The 15,341-nt window shown below is 40.2% G+C and overlaps 1 protein-coding gene across 5 annotated transcripts in view; it reads left to right on the top strand.

Annotated features, from left to right (window-relative positions):
- WSCD1 (WSC domain containing 1) overlaps positions 1-15,341 on the top strand; it is a 62,365-nt gene that overhangs the window by 35,212 nt on the left and 11,812 nt on the right. For all 5 annotated transcript variants that reach the window (XM_081333814.1, XM_081333810.1, XM_081333811.1 and 2 more), the window contains one exon: positions 2,320-2,441. In XM_081333814.1, coding sequence (XP_081189940.1) covers positions 2,320-2,441 — 122 coding nt within the window. The remainder of the gene's footprint in view (positions 1-2,319; positions 2,442-15,341) is intronic.

Raw genomic sequence — 15,341 nt, 5'->3', positions numbered from 1 at the left:
CTTCTTGTCCTGCTTTCAGGTGCTTTGGAGAATAGCTTGACTCCCTCTTCTTTGTGGCAGCCCCTGAGATATTGGAACACTGCTATCAAGTCACCCCCTCGCCCTTCTCTTCATTAAACTAGACATACCCAATTCCAGCAACCGTTCCCTATATGTTTTAGCCTCCAGTCCCCCAATCATCTTTGTTGCTCTTCTCTGTACCCTTTCTAGAGTCTCAACATCTTTTTTACATCGTGGTGACCAAAACTGGATGCAGTATTCCAGGTGTGGCCTTACCAAAGCATTGTAAAGTGGTATTAGTACTTCACTTGATCTTGATTCTATCCCTCTGTTAATGCAGCCTAGCACTGTGTTGGCTGTTTTGGCAGCTGCAGCACACTGCTGGCTCATATTGAAGTGATTGTCCACTAGGACTCCAAGATCCCTCTCACAGTTACTACTATTGAGCAAGGTACCACCTATACTATACCTGTGCATTTGATTTTTCCTGCCTAAATGTAGAACCTTACTTTTTTCACCATTGAATTTCATTTTGTTAGATAGCGCCCAGTGTTAGATCTGCACATGACTCTCTGCATTGAACTGAATATACCACATTGCTCAGTTTGTGTCTGGGTGTTTTGTCCTTGGGGTGGACAAGCTTCTGCCTTAGTGTATTCTTAGCTTTGAAGTATGCACGTATATTTTGTTGGCTGAAGATCCTCCTCCAGCAATGTATGGAATGACTACTTCATTTATTGTTTTCTTCTTTGTCTCTTATGGAAGAGCTCCTGTTGGGTCATTTTTTGGATTTGATGAAGGCCCATTTGGGATAGCCACAAGTTCTGAGGCTTCCTTGATGTGTTTTAGTTCTTTATCTTTTCCATCTTTGCTGGTAGGTAGGCCTTCAGCTCAGTGGTGTAGAGTTCTGATAACTCCCATTTTGTGCTCCAGTGAGTGGTGAGAATCAAAATGTAAATATTGATCTCTGTGTGTGTGTGTGTGTGGGGGGGTGTTTCTGTAAATTTCAGTGTTAAGGCTTCTGTCTTCCTTAATGCATACTGCACAGTCCAGGAAGGCTAGACTATTTTCCTTAACATCTTCATGTGTGAATTTGATGTATCTCTCCACCGAGTTGATATGTTTGGTGAATGATTCCAATTCCTGTGTTTTGATCTTGACTCAAGTATCGTCTGCATACTTATACCAGTGAGTGAATGGAATTCCCTGTGAAAGAGTTTAGGGCAGTGATGGCAAACCTTTTAAAGACCGAGTGCCCAAACTGCAACCCAAAACCCAATTATGTATCGTCAGGTGCCAGGTGGGCGTGGCCCATTGGGTGGGTGTGGCCCATTGGGTGGGCATGGCTGTGATGGTAAGGGCAGACTGGGTGGGACTAAAAAGTTGAATCAATCAATTCCAACTTTGCTAAATCTTTTTTTTTCCCCGTGAGAAGTTGAAATTGATTGATTGATTGAGCCTTTTTTTTTACACACAGTGGCAGAGGCCTAAAGTGAAAAGGTTTTATAAAACCCAGCTAAAGGCCTAGGACTGGGACAACGGCACACATGCCCACAGAGAGGGCTCTGTGTGCCACCTGTGGCACGCGTGCCATAGGTTCGCCACCACGGGTTTAGGGCTTTAGTTTCTACTACTTCCATGTGGCCACAATGGGGGACAGAGGTGAACCCATGGCACAGCCGTGTTTTTGTCTGTAAAAACCTTCACTGTATTTAAAATAGTTCAATTCTAACGAAAGTCCAGTTGCTTCTTGAAAAAAAAAACAGCTTTGGGACAACCATGACTTGGATGAGTGAAAATCTCCATAGACAGATCATTACACTAGAAATATGTTTAATATTTGAACATTGAAATAACCTTCCTATGAAAAGGAATAAAGATGAAGAAATGTTTTGGGTAAAAATCCTCCTTTCCCTCCACACACAAATACACAGGAGGCTTCCTGAAGCTGTTTTTCAGGTCTTTCTGGAAGAGGAACAATTCTGGAGATTTCTTTTTAATCAAGAGCTTTTCAAAGCCTCGCAGAGGAGGATGAGGAAGAGAGGACAGAATAGAGGAGACATTTTCAAAGGGAAAAAAAAGTGTTGCTATTTCAAACCAAAATTTTTAACAGGCCAGTAGGGGCGAGTTAAAAATCAGGAATTGTGAGTAGGCTTCACAGAAACCAGATCATATTCTTATTATGTTAACTATTTCTCTCCCTCCCTCCCTCCCTCCCTCTGTGAGAGTATGAGTGTGTTCGTGGACATTCCTTATGGCAATAGGAGGTTATCCTGGTTGCTATTATTTAAGAGCAAAATTCTTGCCTTTCTTTTGCAGGGCAAAATATTATCAATCGAGGATGTTTTAAGGTACCAGAAAATTTAACGAACATCTTGCCAGCCTCGTTGATAGATTCCAATTTGACAGTGGAGATGTGCTCTGAATTTTGCTCCAAAAAAGTAAGATTTCCTTTCCTTTTTCCTTTTCCTCCTTTTTCTCCTTCCTTCCTTCCTTCCTTCCTTGCTTCCTTGCTTCCTTCCCTACCTCCCTCCCTCCCTCTCTCCCTCCCTCCCTAGTTTAATAATATTATTAGGATTGGATGTTGTTTAATAAGATATTGCTGCAGGATGTTGTTCCAAGTACCGGTAACCCTCAACTTACAACAATTCATTTTAGTGACCATTCAAAGTTACAACATCACTGAAAAAAATGACTTATGACCGTTTTTCACACTTAGGACCATTGTAGCATCCCTGTGCTCACATGATCAAAATTCAGACGCTTGGCAAGGGGTTCATATTTATGACGGTTGCAGTGTCCCAGGATTATGTCATCCCCTTTTGCAACCTTCTGACAAGCAAAGTCAATGGGGAAGCCAGATTTACTTTACAGCCTTGTTACTAACTTACTAACTACAGTGATTCACTTAACAATGGTGGCAAGAAAAGTCGTAAAATGGGGCACCATTCACTTCACAAATTTTTCACTTAGCAACGGAAATGTTGGGCTCAATTGTGATCGGAAGTTGAGGACTACCAGTAAAGCTGCCTTTTGCAATTGACCAATGGTTATTTTTGTCCATGTCGATGGTATTCAAGTGGTGCTCCAGATGTTTTGGGTACTGGCCAGGATACTCTAGCTATTCCAAATGTTCCAGATACTGGCCAATATCTGGATACTCCAGATGCTGTCACTATCTTTGCTTTTATTGCCACAGTTGTTCTACTTCTCTTTGCAAGTCTTTATATTTTGTGATTTTCTCTAGTTCTTTGTATTCTATAACAGGACTCTCCAACCTTGGCAACTTTTAAGACTTGTGGACTTCAACTCCCATAATTTTGGGAGTTGAAGTCCACAAGTCTTAAAGTTGCCAAGGTTGAGGACCCCTCTGTTCTATTCTATTCCATTGTCTCCAGCAAATGCAACATCCAATAGCCAGGCATCTTTGTCTTTCTTATCAATAATTGTTAAGTCTGACAGGTGCTTGTCTACTTGAAGTCTAAAATCCCACAGTACTTCTTCACTTCATATTACTTCATCTGTTTGTGATCCCATCAATTCTTGATTTCTGGCAAGTGGTATTTCCTGGAGATTTCCTGTGCATCTTTGTGGCTACTTTGTCATGCCATTGTTTGTAGTCAGCCTGTGTGAGATCTTCTTGCAACAGCTAACCAGATGGTCCACTGTTTCCTCAGCTTCTTTACAGAGACGGCATTTCCTGTCTGTTGCGCTCTTCTCAATTCTGGGATTTTTGCATTTGTCCTTAAGACTTGGTCTTGTGCAGCCAGAATTAACTCCTCTGCTTTTTTCTTCAACTTTCCTGCTCCTACCCATTGCCAGGCCTTGTTGTCACCTGTAGTTTTGTTTTTATTTAATGTACCGGCCATGTAACTTTGCTTTGTCATTATTATTATTTAAAATGAAATCCCAGCTGCAAGTTCTTTAGCTCATGTTGGCCTTCAAACACATCGAGTGAGTTCCAAGAACCTAGGATGTCATTATGTGTGTTTGTGTATATATTCATGTGTTTGTGTATGTGCGCACACACACACACACACACACACACACACTGTATATCCCACATTTATTATTTTTACAAATAAGTCAAGGTGGCAAACATAACCAACACACCTTCTTTTTCCTATTTACTCCATAACAACAACCTTGTGAGATGGACTGGGCTGAGAGAAAGATCAACCAGCAGGTTTTCATGGCCAAGCCCATGAGATATTGGAACACTGCTGTCATGTCACCCCTCGTCCTTCTCTTCATTAAACTAGACCTAACCAATTCCAGCAACCGTTCCTTATATGTTTTAGCCTCCTATTCATCTTTGTTGCTTTTCTCTGTACTCTTTCTAGAGTCTCAACATCTTTTTTACATTGTAGTGACCAAAACTGGATGCAGTATTCCAAGTGTGGCCTTACCAAGGCATTATAAAATGGTAATAACACTTCATGCGATTCTATCCCTTTGTTAATGCAGCCTAGGACTATGTAGTCCTAGGGCAGATATAATCTATCAATATAAGTATGGGGATGTAATGCATAGTGAACAGTCATTAGCTTTCTTTTTTTTGTGCCCAAATTGTCCAGTTCAACCTGTGTCCAGTTAATAATTCCAGCAGCATATTGTGTCACAGCTATGGCCCAGATATTGATGGCTTTGATGGTATTTCCACCATTCAATTTTGTCTTTAGCACTTTTCTCACTCTTTGGATATATTTGTCACTAATTACTTTTTTAATTTGTCATGCTTGATATTATCCAACTGTAAAATGCTCAGATATTGGTTGGCTTCAGATTGATGGTTCCTAATGGTTTGGCCATTTGGCATTTCAATTCCATTATTGTTCGTGATTTTACTTCAATTTATTTCTACAGTGGCAATTTTCTCTGGGCCATTATTATTATTACATTACATTTCATTTTTCCTATATTTTCTGCCACAAAATTACAGCAAACTAAGCCACTATTCCTTGACAAATGACGTCAGTCTTGGGATATATCTATGAAAGAGGTTTGTAAGTTCTGGATCTTCAGTTTCCTAACTTCTCCTCAAAGCTAGGGGCTTCTGATATAGAAAATATATCTGTAATTGATTTTAAGATGATAACAAAGATGATTAGGGGACTGGAGCTAAAACATGTGAAGAACAGTTGCTGGAATTGGGTATGTCTAGTTTAATGAAGAGAAGGACGAGGGGTGACATGATAGCAATGTTCCAATATCTCAGGGGTTGCCACAAAGAAGAGGTAGTCAAGTTATTCTCCAACGTACCTGAGGGCAGGATGGAAGCTGATCAAGTAGAGAAGCAACCTAGAAGTAAGGAGAAATTTCCTGACAGTTAGAACAATTAATCAGTGGAACGACTTGTCTCCAGAAGCTGTGAATGCTCCAACACTGATTTTTTTTAATCACTGGAAAAATTGTCCAATCTCTTCCAATCATAACTGTTTGCCTGAAATGGGGTTTCCTGCCTAAGCAAGGTGTTGGACTAGAAGACCTCCAAGGATGCTTGGCAACTAACATGGATTTGTAGCAATTGCACTACAATCACTTGGGTCAAGTGATCACCGTTTGTAACCTTCCTTAGCCGATTTCCAACAAGCAAATTCATTGGGGGGGGGGAAGCATGATTCATTTAATGACTGAACGATTCACTTAATAATTGCAGCGATTCACTTAACAAGAAAGGTCATAAAATGGCAAGAAAGGTCGTAAAATGGAGCAAAATCCGCTTAAGAACTGTTTTGCTTAGTGACAGACATTTTCGGCTCAGTTGTGGTTGTAGGTTGAAGACTACCTGGGAATTGAATTGAATAAGACTGTGTTTGGTCTTACGATTATGATTCTTCACATATTTTTCACTCTAGACATATTGTCAGCCCTACAAAATGTTGCCTTTCTTAGTTCCCAGAGATTCATTAAATTCTAACCTTCAGCATTCTCCCTCAATCTTTTTTACTAATGAAAAGAGAAAGATACTTAGGTTTGCCCGTCTTAGAAACAGGAATTTGAAGAAGCCCATTTCCTGGATTGAATATTCAGGACAGCAAATTAAATCACAATACTGTAAACAATGTGGCACTATTATCTCCAAATGTTCCAGTTTGCGGGTAAAACATCCAGAGAGGAGATTCATCTCCTGAAATAATCAAGAGTCTTGCATGTTGAATGAGATGGCTTCCTTTGACAGACCAATGGCCAATAAATTAAAGTTGGTGACATTTCAAAGATTGCGTTTTGGTTCTGTCATATTTTCTAAACACTCGGTGGTAACTTAAGTCTATATTGTGTTTGAATGTTTTAAAAAAAATACCTTGCTATGCTCCTAAGTGTTTTGATCTTCATCTAAGTTGAATATGACAGTATGTAATTTATCAGTTAGATACTAAAGCTGCCTTTTCTTTGAGGACAGAGATGGATAACCTTCAGCTGAGGGATGTTGTTAACCACAAAGTAACCTACAATCACTTTGCTGAAAATCAGTAGCAAGGTGTCAGATCTTCATTGCTGGTTTTCTACTTTTTAAAAGGAAAGCGTTAGTTGTTGTAAATGTCTATTGTGACCTTTTCAGCCTCTTCATATCAACTACCTCTTCTAAATCTCCCCAAATATTCCCCTCAAATAGCATATATAAGGTTTTTCTTTTTCTGATTCATCTTCACAACAATCCTGCGAAGTGGGACAGGCTGATTAAGAATGAGTCGGCTGAAACCTAAATGGCTTTGTTAGCTGAGGATGCAGACCAGCCCATATCTAATAGTTCATGTATAGTGTAGTGAAAAGAAGGACTGGGGTGATATGATAGCAGTGTTCCAATATTTGAGGGGCTGCCACAAAGAAGAATGGGTTAAGCTATTCTCCAAAGCACCTGAAGGCAGGACAAGAAACAATGGATGGAAACTAATCAAGGAGAGGAGCAACCTAGAACTCAGGAGAAATTTCCCAACATTGAGAACAATTAATCAGTGAAACGACTTTCCTCCAGAAGTTGTGGGTGCTCCAACACTGGAGGCTTTTAAGAAGAGACTGGACAGCCGCTTGTCTGAATTGGTATAGAATCTCCTGCTTGAGCAGGGGGTTGGACTAGAAGACCTCCAAAGTCTCTTCCAACTCTGTTATTCTGAAGAAGACAACCAGCCCCCTTCTTATACTTACAGGCCCGTGCAATTAATTTTAGAATTACTAATCCTTTATAATTTTAATTGTTCTTATATTTATAATTGTTTCTGTATTTCTGTAAGCCATCCAGAATTACTCTGGAAAGCAAGATGGGTGATGTATTAGATAGATAGATAGATAGATAGATAGATAGATAGATAGATAGATAGATAGATAGATAGATAGATAGATAGATAGATAGATAGATGGATAGACAGACAGACAGACAGACAGACAGACAGACAGACAGACAGACAGATAATGTTTCCTTAGAATGCTAGCCTCAGGTGTCTTCACCTTCAGTACCATTTCCATGATAACATACATCGTTAACATTTCTCTTCATTGTTTCCATAAAAGCAAAAAGTGAGCTTGCTCATGCTGTGATTCATTTTGAACGTGCTTAATGTCAGATCGTGGCTTTGTTTGAGAAAACGATGCTATATTTCAAATTTGAAAACAAAAGGCAGAAAGGAGCATTTGGAAAAACACACGTCTACTTGCCTGTGGCTGAAAAGGGTGACAGCTCCAAAGAAACCATCACGTCCATCAAAATGTCAAGGCAGATCAGTGTAACTAGTTCTGTTTTCACCCCAGTTCATCTTTTCTACCCTGAGGAGTCCTTCTGGGGGCAGTCAAAATATCAAGATGGCAATTGCACTAAAAAAAAAATAAATCTTTTTTTTGGTGCAACACACACACGCACACACACGTAAAAATAGGCAGGATTTTAATTCTGTGGATTTTGATCGCCATCTTTGCATTTTTGACCCTTCCTCCAGATACCCCTGAACAGAGTTTAATCTCTGCAAAGAGGATTAAATAACAAAAGGATTAATAAAACCTGAATGTGGTTAGTTCCAATTTTATGCAATTCCAGGAATTTTAATAAGGTTAGGGTTAAGAAGATCAGAGTCCTATTGAGGGAGATGGAGGGGGGCAGTGTACATGGAGTTCTCAACTTATGGACCTCTGATGCTGTAACGGCCGTAAGTGTGAAAAAAACAGCCATAAGTTGCTTTTTATCAGTGCCCTTGTAACTTCAAACTGTCAGTAAACGAATTGAGGATTATCTATAGTCTATTCCAACTCAATGGTAGTGTTCAAATGCTATTCTTAACCTTGTTACTAAATTAACCTGTTTTCTGGATTTGTGCTACACACCAGACCACAATCCAGCCAATAGGCTACATAGTGTGCTAAGCCATAGAAAACTCAATTATGGTTAATACTAACCAAACTTAGCCTATTATGGAAAGGCAGCTACAAGCTTTCCCATTGTGATTAGTTGTGTTGTGTATCCAGAAGATCCAATTTAGCAGTCCAAATGACAGCTCTGTCCTGCTCAGATAAACTTCACTGTTTTCCTAGACTTCATCTCTATGAAGGAAAGGGAAAATCTGCTAATGCCTTTCTCTCAGAAGATGTTTTTTTTTTAAAAAAACACACATAAACTGCATTTCTTTCTATCCTGTTAAAATAGACTAATGAGAACCACAGTTTTCTCCCCTGCCACAGTTTTAACCTAAAGGGAAAGGCAGAAGGGGACAGTTTGAACCCAATTATGTTGACAACTATTTAATGCCTTGTCATGCTGATGGAACATTAGAAAAAAAGCCTTAGGGACTCTCCATAAATTACCTCATTAGGAGGGGATCATTACCAATAGAGCCTATGTTCTCTTTAGGAGAATAGCGTTGGGTCCTGTTCACCAGACACATTTAGGGTAGTTGATAGCTGCTGCCTGCTTTAAACTGACCTTCTGTTTTGCATAGTTAGGAGAAAGAATAGGCTTATTCTTTCCTGATGCCCTGATCCATAAAGGTGATCCTAGACACGCCTTCTTAGCTATGAGACTCACCAGATCATGGGGCTTCCTTTCAAGTCCACACTCATTTTGTTTATTTAATTTCTATCCCATCTTTGAGCAGCGTGATGGCCTAGAGGTGGAGGTCTTGACTCACAGTCAGGAAGTTGTGAGTTCAATCGTAGGTAGCTGCCCTTCGCTCCTTCCGACGTGACCTAAAAACACATCTGTTTAAGCAATCCGGTCTGGTCTGATGGGTTCTTTTGTAATTATTATCTTAAGGTAACTATCTCCTACATTTGGGCTAAATTAGGGTTTAATTTATTTTCAATATCTATATTTGTACATTCTATTACTTATGTCACTGTTCACCGCCCTGAGTCCTTAGGGAGAAGGGCGGTATACAAATCAAATCAAATCAAATAAATAAATAAATAAATAAATAAATAAATAAATAAATAAATAAATAAATAAATAAATAAATAAATGTTTCTCTCTGGGTGCAATGAGTAATTCTTTGCTGTGAACTTTGCATAGGTGTCAGGAAGGGCATCCAGCCAGTAAATGCTCAGCTCCATTCAGTTGCCCTTAATTCACCGCTATGCAAGATATTACAGGGACGTTAAAAGAGGAAAAACTTATCCCACCTCTATTATTTTTACAAATAACTCAAGGTGGAAAACATAGCCAACATATCCAAGCTTCCTCCTTCAATTTCCTCCACAGTAACAACCTTGTGAGGTGGGTTGGGCTGAGAAGGACAGGCCCAAAGTCATCCAGCTGGCTTTTATGGCTAAAGTGGGACTTGAACTCAAATTTTCCTGCTTTCTAGCCTGTGTTAATCATTAGACCAAACTGATCCTCTTTTATTGCAATTCACAATTTTAACCCTTTCGTTGCATGAAGTGAGATGAAAAGCACCATTTTGCCTGTGTGTAATATTATTTAATGGACACATTTCTTTCAAGGGTAGAGTTTGGGGGAGATTTAGATTGGAATGTTAGAGGACCTTTTCCCCCAACGGTGTCTTCAAATAGATTGTAGATAGGTTGTAGATAGTCCCAAGGATACTCTTTTGGGTGATTTTGTTTAGTTTCCATGGAAAAAAATAAGCTCCATGTGTTTTATATTTCCTAGAATAATAAGTAGATTGGAGTATGGCCCCTTTCAGATTTTCACAATGTGAAATGTTGTGATTTAACTTTCAAATATAAAACAACAACCCTGCTGTGAAATATTTATAGTAATTGAGAAAAAAGATCATTAGCAAGATTTGTTTGGAGAGTTAGCACAATACCTTCAGATTGGGCCTTCATTGTCATATGTAATGTGCTTGTTCAATCCAAATTCCAGAAAAAAAACCCCACTCAAAATGGAACACAAAACTGCTTTTTAGCAGATCATTCTACATGCACACCAATGTACACAAATGCAGAAATGATATGTACTTGGCCAGTAAAGTTCTGTTCTTTTTTGTTCTACGGGCTCTTGACCAGTGGGTTGCAGAAATGGCTGGCCAGGGTGTGCACACGTCGACCTGCATTCCCCCCCATTCACATTAGCACCCACAGTCTGTTTTCACATGCGCGTGGGCGTGAATGGGAACGCCAGCGTGGGGGGTATGCTCCCCCTGTTATTGCAGGCATGAATGGGCCGCTAGTGTGTGTGTGTGTGTGTGTGTGTGTGTGTGTGTGTGCAGCCCATTTGTGCATGTGCGAACGGGTGCTAGCCACTGTGGGGGATGCGCAGCCATTCGCACATGTGCATGGCACCAATGCATGCCGCATGCGCAAATGCAGCCGCTACTACTGAGCCGGTGGATGTGGCCCCGTTTGCATGCACATGAGCAGGCACACAGTAATTTTTAAGCTGCTCTCCCCTCCGGGCTGTGAGCCCGGAAAGATTGGAGAACTCTGCTCTACTGTACTCTATTGTACTCTACTCTATTCTACTCTATTTTGCCTACTCTATTCCTATTCCTATCCCTATCCCTATCCCTATCTCCATTCCATTCCATTCCATTCCATTCCATTCCATTCCATTCCATTCCATTCCATTCCATTCCATTCCACCTTTATAGGTGATTACAAGAAGTCCTTGTCTTACAAACATTCATCCAATGACTGTTTGAAATTACAGTGGCACTGAAAAAAGTGACTTACAACTGGTCCTCACACTTACAACCACTGCAGCAACCCCACAATTATATGATCAAAATTTAGGCACTTGGCAACCAGTATGTATTAACGATGGTTGCAGCATCCCAGAGTCATGAGATCGCCATCTGCAACCTTCCTAACTGACTTCTGACAAACAAAGTTAATAGGAAAATGTGGATGATTCACTTAATGATTACAATGATAACCATGGCAAAAAAAGCTCAAAAAGTCAGGTGCAATTCCCTTAACAATTGCTTAGCTTAGCAACATAAATTCTTGTCCTAACTGTGGCATAAGCCAAGGATTACCTGTATTCAGAGAAGACACATAGAGATATACATTTATTCAGATTGATCTCCAATCTTTCTGTTCCAATAGAACCAAGTAAATGTCTTCTTTCATTTCTTCAAAATTACATGAAAAGATACTACAACAAACATTGTACAAATAACAATAGTTATTAGAGCTGGCTAATGTTTTGAATTTGAAGACATAATTTCCCAGGTGAGGGGCAAAGGCATGAATCTCTACAGTGGCTTAATCCAAATTAATCTTGTCCTGTGAGAGATTCCTGGGAACAGATTCTGAGACAGAATCTTCCAAGTGAATATGGTGGCCCCGACTCTGCAATTTTATTTATTTATATCCCAGCTTTATTATTTTTACAAATAACTCAAGGCAGTGAACATATCCAACACACCTTCCTCCTCCTTGCAACCTTGTGAGGTGGGTTGGGCTGAGAGAGAGGGACTGGCACAAGGTCACCAGTTGGCTTTCATGCCTAAGGCAGGACTAGAACTCTCAGTTTCCTGGTGATTGTCCCAAGTCACCCAGCTGGCTTTCATGCCTAAGGCAGGACTAGAACTCTCAGTCTCCTGGTGATTGTCCCAAGTCACCCAGCTGGCTTTCATGACTAAGGCAGGACTAGAACTCTCAGTCTCCTGGTGATTGTCCCAAGTCACCCAGCTGGCTTTCATGCCTAAGGCAGGACTAGAACTCTCAGTCTCCTGGTGATTGTCCCAAGTCACCCAGCTGGCTTTCATGCCTAAGGCAGGACTAGAACTCTCAGTCTCCTGGTGATTGTCCCAAGTCACCCAGCTGGCTTTCACGCCTAAGGCAGGACTAGAACTCTGTCTCCTGGTGATTGGCCCAAAGTCACCCAGCTGGCTTTCACGCCTAAGGCAGGACTAGAACTCTCAGTCTCCTGGTGATTGGCCCAAAGTCACCCAGCTGGCTTTCACGCCTAAGGCAGGACTAGAACTCTCAGTCTCCTGGTGATTGGCCCAAGTCACCCAGCTGGCTTTCACGCCTAAGGCAGGACTAGAACTCTCAGTCTCCTGGTGATTGGCCCAAAGTCACCCAGCTGGCTTTCACGCCTAAGGCAGGACTAGAACCTGTGGTCTCTTGCGTTCTGGGGTGGTATCTTAACCACTAGGCCAAACTGATTCTGAATTGAAGTGCATCTCTTTTTAATGAGTGCCCCATGTGGACACACATAATTTCACAGGATTCAATCAGCAACTGCCTTTTGAAGTTCTTGAAAGTCCTGCTTCAGACACGAGTGACAGTATCTCGGCCCTTTGTCTTCTGTAGGCATCTTTTATTGCTTTCAGTTTTCATCAAGATCTTTTCCAATAACTCTTGCCTTCACAATATGGGCTCAAGGTATTTAAACTTTAGCTTTATTATTACTGCCATCTGGTTTTATTTTGTCTGGCACTGAATGATTTTGTTCTTCTTGGTGTCCAAGGCATTCTCTACAATATTGTCTAGTACTACAATTCAAAGACATCAATCATTGTCTTTGTTCACGCTTTCTGATAATCTAGCTTTCACACCCATATGTTACAACTGGGAGAACTCTGGCCTTGGCCAACACAGTGCTAGGCTGCATTAACAGAGGGATAGAATCAAAATCACATGAAGTACTAATACCACTTTACAATGCCTTGGGAAGGCCACACCTGTAATACTGCATCCAGTTTTGGTCACCACAATGTAAAAAAGATGTCGAGACTCTAGAAAGGGTACAGAGAAGAGCAACAAAGATGATTGGGGGACTGGAGGCTAAAACATATAGGGAACGGTTGCTGGAATTGGGTATGTGTAGTTTAATGAAGAGAAGGGTGAGGGGTGACATGATAGCAGTGTTCCAATATCTCAGGGGCTGCCACAAAGAAGAGGGAGTCAAGCTGTTCTCCAAAGCACCTGAAAGCAGGACAAGAAGCAACGGATGGAAACTAGTCAAGGAGAGAACCAACCTAGAACTAAGGTGAAACTTCCTGACAGTTAGAACAACTAACCAGTGGAACAACCTGCCTCCAGAAGTGGTGAATGCTCCAACACTGGAAGTTTTTAAGGAGAGACTGGACAGCCATTTGCCTGAAATGGTATAGCGTTTCCTGCCTGAGCAGGGGGTTGGACTAGATGACCTCCAAGGTCCCTTCCAACTACTACTTCTTCTTCTTCTTCTTCTTCTTCTTCTTCTTCTTCTTCTTCTTCTTCTTATTATTATTATTATTATTATTATTATTATTATTATTATTATTATTATTATTATTATTATTATTATTATTATTATTATTATCCTTGTTGTCAGCGGGAAGTCTCTGCAATATATGAAGTTTTCCTACATCCATCAGCGTCTTTCTCCCAAGTAATACCCCAAAGGTGCTTTTTCAAAAGGCAACTGGACTTTGTTTTTCTTTGAAGATGTTTTGCTTCTCATCCAAGAAGCTTCTTCAGTTCTGACACTTCTTGGGTGAGACATGAAACAACTTCAGGGAAAAGCATAGTCCAGTTACCTTTTGAAAAATCATTTTCTGCACATGGCCTGGATGACTGAGAATCTCCATAGATACTCCCAAGTAGTAGATATTTCTACACTCATTGCCACCATCATCCCTATGAATGTTTGAGCCTAGGAAGAGAATGTCAATTACTATTTCAACCTCCTCTTTACCATTTTGTGGGGGATTGGTGTTGCCTCTTGACGTAGACTGAGTTCTGTGCAGTTTTTGCATTTTTGTCATCTTCAAGACAAAAAGTCTCCCTGGATGCTTCTGTCCATCAAAATAGTGGCTCCTTTATGCATATATGTATTTGGACTTCTGTACTATTTCAATCAAATTTTGAGCAACTACAACCATACATATAGTAATATTAAGGTTAAACCACCTAAATACAAAAACTTTCAGGAATAATCTACAAAACATCATACAGGTAGTCCTGAACTTACAAACACAATTAAGCCCAAAATTTCTTTCGGAAAGCAAGACCATTATTAAGTGATCTTTTTACCCTATTTCATGACCTTTCCTGTCACAGTTGTTAAGTGAATCTCTACAGTTGTTAAATTAGTAACACAGTTGTTAAGTGAATCTGGCTTCCCCGTTGACTTTGCTGGTCAGATGGCCGCAAAAGGTGATCACGTGACCCTGAGACACTACAACCGTCACAAATACGAACCAGTTGCCAAGCATCTGAATTTTGATCACGTGACCATGAGGATGCTGCAATGGTTGTAAGTGTGGAAAACAGTTATAATTCACTTTTTTTTAGTGCTGTTATAACTTTGAATGGTTATAGATAGAGGGCTAACTGTAATCTGAAACCCTAGCCCCATATCTTAGTTTGTGGACATTTCTCCTAGCAATTTTAATTCTAGTTTCTACTTTGTCATTTCTCATGACATGTTCTACATCAGAGTTTCTCAATTTTGTCCTCTTTAAGATGGGTGGACTTCAATTCCCATGGCTGGCTGGGGAATTCTGGGAATTGAAGTCCACCCGTCTTAAAGAGGACAAGGTTCTATCTACACAGATACTACAGAAGGAAGGTGACTACATGCAACCTTGATACATTCCTTTTCTATTTTAAACCATCTGATTATTAAGGACCATGAGGTCATTGTCAATTCCTAATGATCACATGGGTAGATTTTCTTAAAATAATCTATGCCTAACCTGGTCTTTCAGGTCTTCCAATGGTACATTCTTCGCCACTGTTATATTCTGACTATAGGTCAAAGTAATTGCTGTGATTCAAGATTCATTTTCTGCTCATCATCCAAATTGTATAATAAGCAGTTGAACTGGTTTGTTATATTCATGTTTTTAAACACTATGCATAATTACTTGTAATCCATCCAAAAAACTTAAAATAATGAATGGAAAATGGGGATACTTTTGAATTCCCTTGCTTGTTCTGTGATTCATCAGATGCTA

The sequence above is a fragment of the Vipera berus genome (genome assembly GCF_964194415.1).
Source record: "Vipera berus genome assembly, chromosome: 1".
Lineage (NCBI taxonomy): Eukaryota > Metazoa > Chordata > Lepidosauria > Squamata > Viperidae > Vipera > Vipera berus.
The sequence above is the reverse complement of the archived record's forward strand: the minus strand, read 5'-3'. Positions and strand labels throughout refer to the sequence as shown.